At 43.9% G+C, this 15,130-nt stretch overlaps 1 protein-coding gene across 5 annotated transcripts in view; it reads right to left on the reverse strand.

Annotated features, from left to right (window-relative positions):
• Nucleotides 1-15,130, reverse strand: part of CEPT1 (choline/ethanolamine phosphotransferase 1) — a 46,925-nt gene that overhangs the window by 3,574 nt on the left and 28,221 nt on the right. For 3 of the 5 annotated variants that reach the window (XM_015298707.4, XM_015298709.4, NM_001006392.3), the window contains exons 4-6: nt 14,182-14,323; nt 3,784-3,868; nt 199-330 (exon numbers count right to left, since the gene is read on the reverse strand). In XM_015298707.4, coding sequence (XP_015154193.1) covers nt 199-330; nt 3,784-3,868; nt 14,182-14,323 — 359 coding nt within the window. Of the gene's footprint in view, nt 1-198; nt 331-3,783; nt 3,869-9,152; nt 9,238-14,181; nt 14,324-15,130 lie in introns of all 5 variants that reach the window. The other 2 variants (XM_046904137.1, XM_025143711.3) reach the window with 1 other exon arrangement.

The raw sequence follows: 15,130 nt of genomic DNA on the forward strand, positions 1-15,130 counted from the left end.
TTTCAAACACAAATTTAAAACCTTTGACTTTAAAGCTATTCTTATACAGCCTATATTAACTTTTTTCCCCAAGCCATCAAAGAACTGAATGGAAAACAGCACCACAATACTTCCTTCATGTGAAATGAAAACCAAGGTCATGGCTGGAAAGCCACAGCATGCTGGAAAGGAACTAAAATGAGCAAACCCAGTACTCACAGCTATGGTGGATCCATTTTTGCCAACTCCACCTGTGAAGATTACACCAAAGTAGTTTGTACAGGAAAATATGGTTCCTGCGACAGTACAGAGAGCTGGGAATATTTTCACCTGAATATTCAGTATTGGGATCTTCAATGGAAAAGAAAAAAGAAGTTAAAGATGCACAAGCACACCAAAGCCAGGTTTAACACTTCTGGTGCACTCAAACACTCCACTTTCCAACGCTCCATTTGTTGCATTCCTTTCCCCCCCCCCCCCTCTCTGCTACAGAGACTTAAATTTGTATCATTATTTACTTTTCTACAAAGCACATCAGAGAATGGTGTATTCTACCAATCATGCTTCCATCAAGCTTGTCATGAAGTGGGGCTCATTTCAGTCACCTGAAAAGAGCTGCCAAAAGCAAAGAAGCAGATAGAAACTGAAACCCAGAAGTCACATCACCCAGTCACCAAGTGGGAAAATGGAGGCATCTGTAATCTCTTCTGAAATTGGTTGCAGGATGCACAGCTGCAGCCCACAGTCACACTGGGCAAAGCAAGAGGCACTGGGGGTGATTAAATAAAGCCCTGTACACAGCTGGGTACTGCCTTATAGGCAGGGCAAGGGAAGGGAACAGATCAGACAAGTCATCTCAGAGTCAAGCAAGCCTGGGAGCACAAGCAGGTAGGTTGCTATGTGGAAAAAGGGAGCACAGTCAGACCTGAAAAGCAGTTATTTTCTTCACTTAATGACAATGTTTTGAGCAGAACAGGAGAAACTAGAAATGAAGACAGTTCAAATAAACCACAGCAAATACATTATGGAAGCAGGTTCTGAGACAGAGCTGCACAACAACGCCTTCCAACTCGATCTGTACCATCACTGAAACCTTCCCAGGCTCTTCAATGAGCAACTGCAGCACTCAACCAAACTAACACTTGGCCCCCAGCAGCAAGGAGCCCAACCACAAACAGAAGCCCAAAGCAGGTCAGGTTGTTTCTATTTTTCAGTTGTACTCAGCATAGCTTTTAGCAGATAGGGATCACTAATTTTTCTGCTGTGTTGAACATGTTATTTTGCTTAACAGCTTAATCTCCTGATCTTTTCAGGGCTGTACGTGGCAGTGTTAACTCCTCACTGGTAAGCATTCTCTGAAAGACAGTAAAGAAAGAAGAATGACTAGCAAACAAGAGGCAGGTTGCCGCAGACCAGAGCGTTAATTGCAATCATCCATTAATGTTAGGCACAGAACCTGGGAAGGTCTCATCTCTGGTTAAGGAAGGTGCTGCCATGATGAATTTGCTTTTCTGCCAAGAGGAAGAAAGCAATGGTGTGCCCCATACGGGAATCAAGAGATTAAAGCTGAAGTTTCCCAAAGAAAAGGGGATTTTGCTGGGAAGAAAAAGTCTCCAAAGTGACTAATTCAAAGAGAAAGGCTACGCTGCACAGAGAGCTGCTCTGAAGCAGGGCACGTCCTGGCTAAGCAAACATACCAAGGTCTGGTTGGGAAAAGCAAACGTTAATAAAAAACAAGTGGCAACAGGCAAAGAATGGATTGAGGAATGCTTGCTGGGGAATGAATTCAAGCAAATCCTTCAACAGAAGACAAACCTCAGGCCTGCAGACTCACCATGGATTCTTCCAGATGCCATCACAGTTCTGTGAGTGGTTAAAACAGAACTGGGAAGCAGGCAAGTGTGGGCAGCAGCCAGAGGGACCCACACAACCTGTGTTTGCTCACTTTACTCACAGCTTTGCAAATGAGATCTCAGCTGCAGAGCTGCTCCTCATCCACCGAGACAACGGAGGAGCAACACCAGCTGTCAGGCAGCACCTGGACACACTGAAAGAACCCCACACTGACACAGCACAGGCAGCTCAGGGAGCAGACAAAGCCAATGAAAGCAACAATTGACCAAATACACAACTCTGCATTCAGCAAATTGGGATTGTTTTGCTTGTCACACATTAGCATCAGAAAGTGGAATGTTTGAGCATACAACCACACATTTTCTCCCATTTACTTCCCCTTCCCAAGAAGCAAATCCCAATACCAAAGCACCAATTTTGCTGTGATAGGAAACATTAAATAGGGGTGGTTTCCTTATGTAATATATTTTGCTCTGCAAATAGCAAACTGTGTTCATCTCCGTAAATAACAGCAATCCCACATGGAGAAAAAGGAAAACTCCTAATTGCCATGGGAAGCCTGAAGGCATTTATTCTCTGGGGAGATTCCTCCATAATTCCAGTGCTGGACTTCAAAACAGCATTGGGAATTTGTTCCACCAAATGCTGCAACACAGCACTTCTCATAGACTTCATGATTCTGCTGGAAAAAGAAAACCTTAATCACCCAAACTTCACCCTGCCCCAAGCCATGCCACAGGTTGCTGTGGCAGAAATTGTTATTTTTCTGCTTTCCTTTCAAAAAGGGAGAAAAGGAAACAGAATGAATTGGGAAATCCCCTCTAGGAAGCTAAGCAATAGCTGCATGGATATTGGTGGCAGTAATGGCTTTGGAGAAGTCTGGCACCAGAAGCATGACCTGAAGCCTCATTGCTTTGGTAAAGAGCTCTATCCCTGCTGATGCTCTTCATGCACTTTGCAGCATCACTTGTGATTTCTGGAGGTGTTTCAGCTCAAACCAAAAGCACGCATAGCAAAATGGAGGCAACCAAGGTTAGCTCCTCATGCCAGACGTTCTCTCCAACATTAGAGGGTTCATTTCTCTGGATTTAGGAAGCAGATTAGGAAAAAAAAAAATCAGTGATTTGGGGTGATTTGATTTGATATTTTTGACCATCTCTTGGTTTTATGGCAAATCAAGACTCCCTTATCCACCTTCAGAACGATGTTCTGAGCATACAAACATAATCAATACCCAGAAGGAAAACATTCCAGGAAATTTGAAGTTACTTCTAGACATCTGTTTCTGTTTAATATATACATGTGCATATTTACATACATTCAAAAGCCCAGTGTGGCTTCATGGATGCTGATCCAATAGAATACATAACATGTAAGTGACACTGCCTTGCAGCAGCAGCTGAGCTGCCCTCTGAGCTGGGCAGCCCTGTGAAGCCCACAGGACCCATCTGCACCCAGGCTCAGTCTGAATGATCTTTTTAAGGATGGTCAATTTGTTTTGTGCTGTAGCCACCACCTGAGCAGGAGCTGAGAAGCACACTCAGGCCAAATTATCTACTGATGGTCCCCATGATCTCCAAAGCTCTCCTCCATACCATCAGTCCAATTCAGTACTCTCCTGCTCCTGATCTAGCTTGTGGCATGAAACGCATTCAAGTTTTGGCCACCTCACTCAAAGGAAGCTGGGCTTCAGTGAAGGTACATTTAAGTTTGGGCAACATTTGGTAGCTTCCTACCTGCAAAATATGACAAAATACAAAATAAAGGAAAATAAAGGTTTTTTTTAATTAACTCTGGTAAAACCAGAGTGTACAATTATTGCCATTTCATTGCTAATTATGAGGAAAGGGGAAGACCTCCCTCACAAAGAAAGGCTGCAGGCAGGTGGTTCTTCCAGGTGTCTATGAGATTATTAATAAAGGATAAAGATAAGAACATGAACAAAATTACCAGAGATTGCCAAAAAGGTGGTCCTCCAATCACTGCCAGTAAATGCATGATTATTATGAAGATTTGCACTTCAGTCACATCAATTCTGATTAAGCACAGAAAGCCAAAAAGAAAAGCAGAATTACTCAAAGCAATTTCAAGTCAATTATCTGCAAGCTCGGCAGCTGCCCTCTATCATGCACAGTGTAAAGAACTTCAAGATCCTGAGGAAAACAGAAGAGGCATCAATACCTTGAAAAGCAAAAATATATTTTAGTTTTACTGTTAAAAGTAAAAGCCATGCTGTTTTACACTTCTTTATTCTCACAGTGCAATAAAAATCCATTTTGCCCTTAATTTTGTTCTAGCCGAGCACTGCCAGATGCAGAAGTATTCAGTTTTAACCTTGCCCACAAAAAAAAAGATGGTAATATTTGAAAGACACTTTTAGCCACTATTACGTCTTCTACTGTATTACTCCCCCAATGAATGTTCTCTCTGAAAAGCATCACGCTTGAAAACAAAACATGAATCCCAGAAGAGGGATGCAAACATAAGGCATAGACAGCTGCAATGCTGCAGCTCACACAGTGCAGCATCCAGCAGTGAGAGCTGCAGCAGGGCAGGAAGGAAAGGCTTACAGAAAAGACAGAGTTTAAGTCTTTGTTTTAAAGATCATAAAACAACAAGAAGTCTGAGCTAGCAAGAAGGAAAACCAAAGCCATGCAAAGCAGCTCCATAAATAGGAGTCAAACATGGAAACAAAACACAAAGAGGACTCTGGTGTGTGATACGGAGCCATGCAATGTCATCTCATACTCAGATATTGGATCACAAATAACCCTTTGGGCCTATTTCAAACATTTATGGCACACACACTGGCTCTCATTGGACAGCTCTACCTCACTCCACAGCCCCAAAATCTCCAATAAGAACAGCACTGGGCAGCTTGGAAGGGTTCAGCCATCACCTAGAAGCCTCCTGGGTTAAGAATTCCTCTCTGGTTTGCAATAAGTTTAATTGTAGAACAAATGGGTTTTGACTTCAGTGCTGCATAAAGGCACTAAGTGGCTCCTTAAGACAGGACACAAGATTTAAGATCCACTGACGACAAATTAAAAGCTTAAGCCACCAATAAAAATAAAGTGCATCTTCTTAATGTCAAGGGTGAAAATGTCAGGGAACATCATACCCAAAGGGATCCTCTTGTCACCCTCACTACAACCACTGTCAGATGACTTTTTAGAGGACACTGCATCAATGCAGTAGATGCCTGATGCTGGAATTACCCAGTGGTTTTTTGGTTTGTTTTCCAGGCTCCTACAGCCAGATAGCTGCTGCTCAGGAGTCAAAGAATGCAGGAATCTAAACTGGCAACTCCTCAAAGCCATATCACAACAGGGAACAACCCTGGGAAGCAGAAGCTGGCTAAAATGGAAAGGAGCCACACTGTTCCTCTATTCATTTAACTAGAGTTGATGCTGTGTTTGCAGTCATTTTAAATGAAGGCTGCTTCTATGAGCCACATTTCATCCCAGCATCTCCAAAAAACAGCTCCTCACTGCCTAGACCCAGCAGCTCTGCCTGCTTCCTCTGCAGTGCCACAGCACCAGCTGGGTCAGGAAACTGGTCCAAGTGATCCAACCAAAAGGAAAGGGAAAGAAAGGTTCCTATCCCAGCTTATAACATATCAGCTTTCCTTCTGCATACTTTGCAGCCTCATGAGTGATGCAAGCACAGCACAGAGGGCAGCGGAAGGTCTGTGCTGCCTCTCTTAGCAGCAGAGCAATACTGTGCTGAGTTGAATCAGGAGGGAGTAAAAGCATGGCAACAAGCTCTGACTTCTGAATGCAGTGTAAGCAGACTGCTACCAGCAGACAGAAAGAGAAAAATGTGTTTGTTTGAATGGAAAAGGAGAGGTGGCACCTGCACAAGGAGTGAGAAAGTGGCATTTAGCAACCAGAGCAGAAGCCCTGGGTTGTGCAGCCCCCGGTGGTATTACAGCAGCACAGCCTGGTACTGCACACAGACCTGCAGGAAACCATTTCAAAGCAAGAAGGGAATGAGCCAGTTCAAAGCCTGATTCTATTTTCTCCTTGTGTTTGTATGTTTAAATGCTATGGTGGACATCCTAACAAAAACAAATGGGAAAAACTAGCAGCAGAAGCCCTGCAGCTCGAGTATGGGGGTTCCTTACAGCCTCTTCTCTGGGATATTTTCAGCAATCACTTGGGGCCACACTTCCCCTAACCTGACAGTTTTCTGCCTGCTGTTTCCTGATAAATTGAGTCACGTCAGCATTGCCCAAACAGTTTGTGTCGCTCAGCTGATGTGGAGATGTATGGCACAACACGCAGCTGCTCCCCAGAACCTGTGTAACAAAGATGAAACAGTTCCCCCAGACATGCCCACACTACAATAGAGGGATGTAGAGTTAATGCAAAGTTCCTCAACAAAGCAGTTTAACTCCAAAGATTACCTTGTCAAATAAACCAAGGACTGTTTCATCTTCTACAAAACAAATAGAGGACCCCAAGTTAAGTTTTTAAAGAACAAAGAGCAGAATGAAGGCAAAGCTACAAAGAACCCAGACCTGGTTTAACCACCTCAGAATGTCTCAACTGAGCCTTTAATTGTAAGGCTGGGAAAAAACACTGAAAGTGACTGATAGCTCACTGTGCTAACAAACAACAAATAGGAGCTCTGCAGAATAGAGGACAGCAAGCAGGGACTGGGTCAAATAACACTAACAACTGCATGCTCCAGTGAGAGCTCAATAAAGATTAACTGCAAATACCTGAGGGCTTTAGAACACAAAGCCAGAGAAGTGTGGAAGCTGTGAGTTTAAAGGGTGCATTTCACACTGTGCTGCTGGTGTTCCTGACCCCACGTGGCAGCAGCACTCCTGCAGCTGCTGAAGGTGCTCACCAACTCCTGCAGCAGGAGTGCACACATTGCAACACACTGCACCTGCTCACCTGCCCTGCCTCACCACGCCAACCTCATGTTTACCACTTCTCTTCTGCCAGAACAGCAGATTATCAAGAACAAAAGTATTTTAACACTTTCTATAGGAGGGCTGAATATTTTCCAGATCTGTTTACCTTCAGCTCCCTCATGACAGCTCCTGTAGATGCAGCGTATGCAGCACTGCTAGCACCTGGTTACAGCTCCTGCTTCTGGGCTATGAGAAACAGCAAAGTGTGAGTGAAACACTGCAACAAGTCACATGCCACCATTAGTCACTGCAGGGTGACAGTGTAGAGCTGTGGGAAGAGGTGTGCAGAGCTGCAGCTCCTCAGTCCTGTACATTTACACTTCACAATACAGTCAGCCTGGTAAACTATTATTTAACTTGAATCCTAAGGTCTTTGAGGGGTTTTTTTTACTGATTAAAAACCTAGCTAATCTTCTAAATAATCTCTCCATAAGATAGAAGCATAAGCAAACCCCACTAGCAATTTTTAGAATTTTTTTTCCTCCTTAATGCATTGAACGGCCTTCTGCCAGCACATGCAACTGCAAGGCTTGGCTATGGTGCAGGAACCCATGCACCCTATATTGTGCCCCTTTGGCAGCAGCTCCAGGACAGGGTTATGATTATACCTCCTCATCAAAAATGACTGCCACCTGAAACAGCTATCGGATGTGAAATAGCATGAATAGCAATTTCCTGTAGCTAATCCATTTCAGGGACAGAGCAACACTGGAATGAAATCTATACCATCGATCTTAAACTGCAAAGTAAGTGTGATGCTGTCTGTGTGCCAGGCAAATCACCTGGAAGCAGCAGCAGCAACTTCACTTATTAGTTAAGACTAAAAATACAGGTGCCAGAGGGCATCCAGATGCAAGAATTTAAGATTATTAAGGCTGCTCTGGAATTTGGCATGCCTACAATTAGTGCATGTGGTGGGAATTGTCACAGGTGAACACTCCACATTCTGCCACTGGAGGACGAGAAGCAGAACTCACACCCACTGCACACAGCAGTGCCACCAAGCAGCATTTATTTGTGAAGCATGGCAAGGCATCCTTCCCAAGGGTGGGGTCACTGGTGGAGTCTAGACAGAAGTCTCCATTAGGTCCTCCCCAGCTGTGCAAAGGGACACAACTCTTCCCTCTCCCCTGCACTGCACCCATTCTATTCACTTTCCTTACAGAACTTGAGTTGACTCCTCTCACACAACCCCCATACCAAGCAGCTGCTTCTGAAGTTTCTGAACCTTCCAGTGCTGCAGCAGGATAAAAATCTTGATTGAACTCCTCCTTCCTTCCACTCATTACCTGCTACACTGCCATTTCCTGAAACTAAGTATTTGTGAAAGTACGTCCAACCTCCCACAGACTGCCAACAAAGTGCTTAAGAAGGAGATGAGCTGAGCCTTCACAGCACACCAACCTGACACTGCCCAGGGGATGCTGCACACACCTGGCTGCTAACACCACTGAATTTAAAGCAGGGCCCATACCTGAAAGCAGAGATTGAGCTGAAAAACTGCACGGAAAATAAAGACAAAAGAATGGTATAATACTCATCAGCACAGCTTTAATTACGGACATGCAAGTCTGTGAAATATAGATTTTCATTTTAAAGTCTGCTGCAGTTCTGAGAAGGCTATCACAGGGCCATCCTTATATCCCCAGAGGATTCAAGGAAAACTCCTGGCAAATAATCCAGGAGAAACAAGAACTCTCAAAACCCTCAACTCACATCCTATTAGTGGCATCTTATCACAGGGAGGAGGGAGCAGACCATCCTGGTACACAATACTAGAAAAGCTGAAATAAGAAAGAGAAGTCCTTCGTGAAGGGTGGCAAAGCAGCAGAAAGCACTCTGAGAATCCAGACAGTGAAGTCGCTTCATGAAGCTACAAGCACAGTTAAGAGATTGGAAGATGAGGGTGAAGCCGTACAGCTCAAGAGAGGCATTTCTAAGCAGTAACCACCAGCTTTGTGCTAACACACAGCATACAGCTCCCTAAATGAACTCAATTCTTATCTTTTTTTTTTTTGCTGGTGAGATAGTATGTAAAGAAATACCTCTCTACAGCTTCTTACAGCACACTGACAGAGCTGCTTCCACAGCCCTTGTTATCATCTGGGCAAAGGCCTGCGACAAAACAAGCAATGCTCACAGCAAGCTGTTCCTCTTCAGGGCAGCCTTGCTTTGTTTCCAAGCAAAACCATGATGCTTTCAGAGAAAAACCATGTTGTTAGATTGGATTTTTACTGCTCTTTCATACTTAGCAAACATTTTCTCCTGCTCTTACAGCACGTGTGAAATACCCTCAGAAAGATGCGTTTCCTATCCCAGTTACTCTGTGCATGACAAAGGTGCTGGCGAGGCTCAGTCCATGCCACCACTGCTGGGAGCATTAAGCCTTTACCGTGTAGTTCCAGAACATGGGCCCCAGGGTTCCTGTGAGGAGCTGCATGACTATTGTACAGAGCACCGACTCTGTAACATCAAATCTACACGCGAGGGAAAGAAACAGTTCAAAACATTTATTTTTGAAGCACTTTGGTTTTGGTGAACCCATCAGAGCAGATTTGCATTGGAGGTGTAAAATAAGATGCAGAAAACTACTACACCAGGGTATAAGAGTGATTGCTGAGAACACTTAAAGGGTGAGTGAGAGGGCTTTAGCAACCACAAGAAGTGACAGTATTAATGAATCTGAAGTGCCATCACCCATGTGGGATTTGCACACAGACTTTACACAATGCAGTGTTCTACTGAACACATGAGAAAGTGTGATCATTATTGGATAAGGAAACAGAATTAAACTCCTTGCTCCAGGTCACAACGATTAAGAACAGCCCAAGACCTCTCATCTCCCCATCCCATCCTCAAGCCCATACAGCACGAAATACTGCAATGGTACCAGGTCCTTCTTAGGCCAGTACTGCATAAAGTCCATTTAGAACAGCAGCAACTGACATGCCCTGTGTTCATGAAGGGAGCAGAGCAGCACAGATCACTGAGCACAGTGTGCTTTGCAGTCCCATGCCCCATTTTCCATCTGATACCCATTTTCTGTTTCACTATCACAGTCAGCGACTAAGGAGATCTACGATTCTTGTTTTAGGGAACACAGGAAGAGAAAGTTGCACACAACACATGACTTGGGCATTTCTGAACAGCTACACTTTCCTTTTCTTCCTATGTTACTCAGTATTTGCAATTTATACATGGCTTTTTTTTCCTAAACATTACCCAGGAAAGCTCAAAAGAGGCCACTAACCTTGGCATGTGCTTAACTTTGCTCAGATGTTGGCAGCAAGAAGACTTTTGTGTGCTGGCTGCTTTGCCAGGTTACTTCATCAAGCTGGTAAGAGCCCTGAGCCAATTAATGGACAACTGATTAGTCATACATCAAGAATACACACTTGTCAGTGCTAATTTATTGAGCACATTGAATGTGCAGTTTCTGGAAGGCTCTGTTTGATGAAACAACTCATTGGCTTTACAAGTGTCACCCTGAATCAAGTTGCAGTTTAGAAACAGCTGCAGTCAATTCTTGTCCAGAATGGTGAACTAAAAGGATTTCAAAGTTAAGAGATTTCCTGAGGAGAAGTGAACCAACCAAGAACAGGAAACAGACACTTAGACTGCCCTGAAATCACGTCAGTCAGCACTGACACAGCCCTTCTGCTGTGCACAGCTATGGGGGGGGAAGATTTGTACCCTCCTCCTCTATGTACAGAACTCCCTGCGACAGCCCCAGGCAGCACAACAAGGCAGATAAGAGCAGCACTCCTGTCCCATCAGAAAATGGAACTGATGAGGCTGGGAAACTCACAGGGCTGTATTTATTACCTAAAATTCTGCATAGCAGCACTCTGCTCTGAGAAATGATTCCTCCATCTGTCGTATCCCTGTTTATCAAGTGTGCAATGGGATCACGCAGGCTGAGCAACGACCTACAAATCTGAGCATGAGACAAAAGTGTGTTTTCTTAAGGGGAGCATTGCAGCCAGAAATGAATGTTCATCATCACAACACAGAAGAAAAAGGCTGTGAGACACACACTGGAATTCAAATACTTTAAGAGATATTACAGAGTTTAGTCTCATCCCATTCCAATCTACCATTTTCACATGGGTGCAATGAAATATAAAACACTTACCAGAAAGGGAGGCTTCATTCTGGCTCGTTTCTGAAATACAGCCCCAGCTATTGCTCTTTCCTTTCTATCTCAGCAGTCATACAGCAGAAGGGCTCAGAAGGATAACCAACTGGAACTTCTGGAACTGCTCCTTCCTCTCAGCATTTACTGCTTTGCTATTATAAAACATCCATAGAAACTAATTCCCATTGTTTGTATATACACACAACTAATCTCTACTAGTGCCAGCTTTCCATGTTTCAGTTCAGCAGGGTTAGGGTAAACCCAGTGAATAACTCACAGGAGAAGTGATGGAAATCATGATGCAGCAACATCCTCGTGTCTCTGGGTGGGCTCCAGTGATCTCAGCACTACCCATCAAGCTCAGCACTGCTGAGTGTGAAGGACTCCCTTCTGTTCTGTGCCACGCACTGTCTGTGCTGCACCAGCATATCTGCTGTGGTCCACATCCCTTAAAACAGCACTTGAGTTGCAATGCAGAATCCAACTCTGCTCCAACAGTGACTAAGAGCTCCAGCTTCACTTCTAACCTCCCTGGATTTGAGACAGCTCCTGCAGAGTCAGGCTGTCTCCACACTGACCTTGCAAGGTTAAATGCAGTACTGAGTCTGCAGAAACAGCTTCTCCTAACATATTTCCTAAAACCAGAGTAATGAGCAGCTGCAGTACAGAATCCAAACAGGATGAGCCTGGGTCTAGAACTAGAGCTAGTAATCACAACAGCACAGCTAACAGCAGGCAAATTCCATTCAGGTTTTGTGCCCCAATACCACTGAGTGCCCTCCATTTCTGCAGGATGACCTCAGGACACCAGGCCTGCTTCCACACAGACATGCAGAAATCCAACTGGATGTAACAGCTTGATTTCTGTGACACAAGAGATGCAGTTTTCCAAACCAGAGATGCCACAGTTACAGCACAGCTGCACTCACCCAGCATCAAGCCTGAAACAGAGCACATTCTGCACTGTGGCACAGCTATTCCACAACCCAAAGAAACCAGGACAGGAAAACAAAGTAACTATTTGCACTGCTAGAATATCATGTTGCCCTGCACTTCCAAACCACCCTTCTGCTCCTTCAGCAGTGCAGCACATCCCTGCTCTCCCACGAGCCAATTCCCAGGGGAGAGGTTTGCTTCTGAACAAAGCCTCCATACAACACACTAGCCATGCTGCTTGCTCCCTGCTGCCCCTGTACTGTTGATGTTGCTACAATGACTTGTACTGTAACATACCCAGCCTGGAAAGGGATCCAGCTTCCTCACTGTGGATGCTTACACAATACTGACCTCTAGTGACTCTGAATCACTGAACCAAACGGCCCTGAGAAGGGCATCAGCTGCCAAGCTTTAATGAAAAGATTAATATTAAATATAAAGATGGAGACCAATCACGGGAAGCACACTGTCTCAATAAGCCTGGAGTGTCCAAGCTGGCTCTGATGATGTTGAGGGGAGAAAGAACCAAAGCAGCTGGTGTGTTCAGTAATTCAGCTTTTTGGTCTCTACCTGCAATAAATGCTCCATAGCAGTTTAGCAGAAGCAATCTGATTTTCTCCTCCTTCAGGGCAAACACTGCTGCTCCGCAGATGGACTTTATCAGCAAGCCAAGTTGATTATAGGCTTAACTGTTCAAACTTGAACTGTGTTTAAGGAGAAAAGTAATAATCTGTCTTTAGCAACCTGTTGCTTTTTTGAGCCACTCACAGTTTGCCTACTGAACCAATCTCTGTAATTAAATACAGTTTGAAGTTGCACCTGAGGATACAGATAGGAACAAAACACTGCACACTAAAACCTCTTTTGCCCATTCCAACAGCTGTCTCTGATTCCACTTAGGAGCAAGAATGACGAAGCCCACATGTGCCTGCAGATCTGAAGAGGCAGGTGCAGTATTGACTTGTATTCAGCCTTACATTAGGAGAAATGGAAGACTCAAAATAGTAATTTCTAACAGTGAGAATCAGTTCACAGAATAAATAGGCTCAGCTTTTTTCACCATAGAAATGAATGTCAGCTTGTGGCAGCCTATTAACCTTACGACACCGGGCAAATGAAGAAACAGATGTGTTTACAACACAATGTAGGCTGTTATCTGAATTGCCTTCTCTAGATTAGCTACATTCTGATGGATCAAGTTTTCATAACATACGGCCACGGAGAACTGCAGCATCTGCTGCAGCATGAAGATCCTCACCAAAGCTAAAACCAAAGTTACAGTGTATGTTACTCCTAGTGTTCACATCCGCTCAGAGCACAGGGATGTGCCAGGAAGCTTTGACACCTACATCTGCAAAGTCAAGCACATGCCAAGGTTTTTTTTTTGCTCTTTGACTGATAAGAGGAAACCTGCCATTATCAGAACCCCCCCAGTGCTCAAAGGGAGCTACAAAGCATTCAGTACTGACAGCTTCAGTAAAGCATGACAGAAAATAGCCTAAAAACCAGCCCAAGTTCCGAGCCAGGTGTCTTGTTAGCACTCTGCCCATAAGAACTGTGACAGACCAGAGGTCCATAACTGCACTACTTTAGCACTGAGTAGCTACAGATGAGTAACAACAGATCATAAATAAACTGCACACACTGTAGCATTGCTTCAAAATCCCATACAAACTATGGGGGAGTTTCAGAGGTTTCCAGATTCAAATTCATTCTGCAGCTTGTTTATTTGAAATAAGTTTTAGATTGCAACATCTTTGAACACAAACAAGTACACGACCCATGTGAAGGCTAACAAATCCCATTGCTCAATCAGTCCTAGGGACCCTAACAGACAAGTCAATGCAGCTCCAGCTGCTGGCTTTCCAGGCATCACATTTTCATATCATTACTGACAGAAAAATGATCTACAGTAAAATAGATACAGAAATTCAAGATGCAGTCACAACAATTAATACACTGTCCTTAAGAGTTATGCTGCATAGTAAAGACACAGTCAAGTACATCACCAGAAGTGAAGTAACACCAAGAGCGAGGTGGTTAAGGCAGATTACCACCACCTGACAAAGCTTTAACACCTCAGAGGTGAAGCTCCATGTTCTCCCCCTTATTTATTTATATTTAAACAAAATCATAAGCTCCTAGGGTGACAAAGGGATATTTTACCACTCCTAGGACAAGCTAAACAACATTCAGTACTAACCAGGGATCCAACAGCTACCACAAGCTCTAAGCACATATATACAAATATAAGCAATTTACTACTACTCCAATGACAAGAGCTACAGTCACAAGGAGGGATGAGACAGGAAAGCCATCAAACTTTACTTTCAGCCCAGGTACTTACATGCCAAAGCGCAACGTTCCAGAGACGTACGTCTGCCAGTGTGCGCAGTAAAACATGAATGTTCCAGCAAAACAACAAAAGAACATCCAGTCAGGGTTCGTCCCCAGCTGCACAGCAATACAAGTTCCCAAAACCACAAAGACTGCAGAAGAAAATCAGTCACAGAGTAAAAATATAAAGTGTGTGTAAAGATCCTTACCAGCAGCAAATCTAACAGAGGACCCAGACAGGAGAGCGTAAAGGTATCCTCGTGGGTTTTGTTTTATAGACATTGATAAGAGATGAACATTTCCATTAAAAAAAAAATAAGGGTATTCCAATTCCTATCAGTTAACAGAAGTTCTCAGTGTTTGTCTCCTCCATTTTTATTGAATGTAGCAGGATTAGACACCAGCAGATATGGGCAATTTAAGCCTGGGAACAGAGCTTCAGGATTTCCTCACATAACCAAGGTTTGCTGAACATCCTTCCCCATTTTCTTAAGCTTCATTATATCACCCATAAAGCCAAGCTTTGCCATTCAAGGTGCATAAGGCATCTACGCGTTATTATTATTTAATGCAAGACTTTGATAGAAGTATTCATACAAATATAAAGCATAAGAGCTCCAGAATTTAAATAACTAAGAGCAATTAATCATCTCCTTTAGTTGGGGGTGAACTTCAGGCTGGCTCAGGGAACTCCACCTACCTAGCAGGGATGTGACATGACCAACACTACCCAAAACTCAGCCTCCCAGTGCCCCACTGCTCAGGCTCCAAATGTGCCCTGCAATTATTCTGCACAAATTAGAGTTAGAGGAGAGCACTTCCACTGTCTGTTACAGTCCATTCTCAGAACTAACACTGAGAAAGCATACACAGAACTGTTAGATTTAGTGACATGCTTGAGAAGGCGTTCAGCTGATCAACACTACTGTCTGTGGACAGAAAGCTCAACAAAAAACTAA

This window comes from Gallus gallus, chromosome 26 (genome assembly GCF_016699485.2).
Source record: "Gallus gallus isolate bGalGal1 chromosome 26, bGalGal1.mat.broiler.GRCg7b, whole genome shotgun sequence".
Classification (NCBI taxonomy): domain Eukaryota; kingdom Metazoa; phylum Chordata; class Aves; order Galliformes; family Phasianidae; genus Gallus; species Gallus gallus.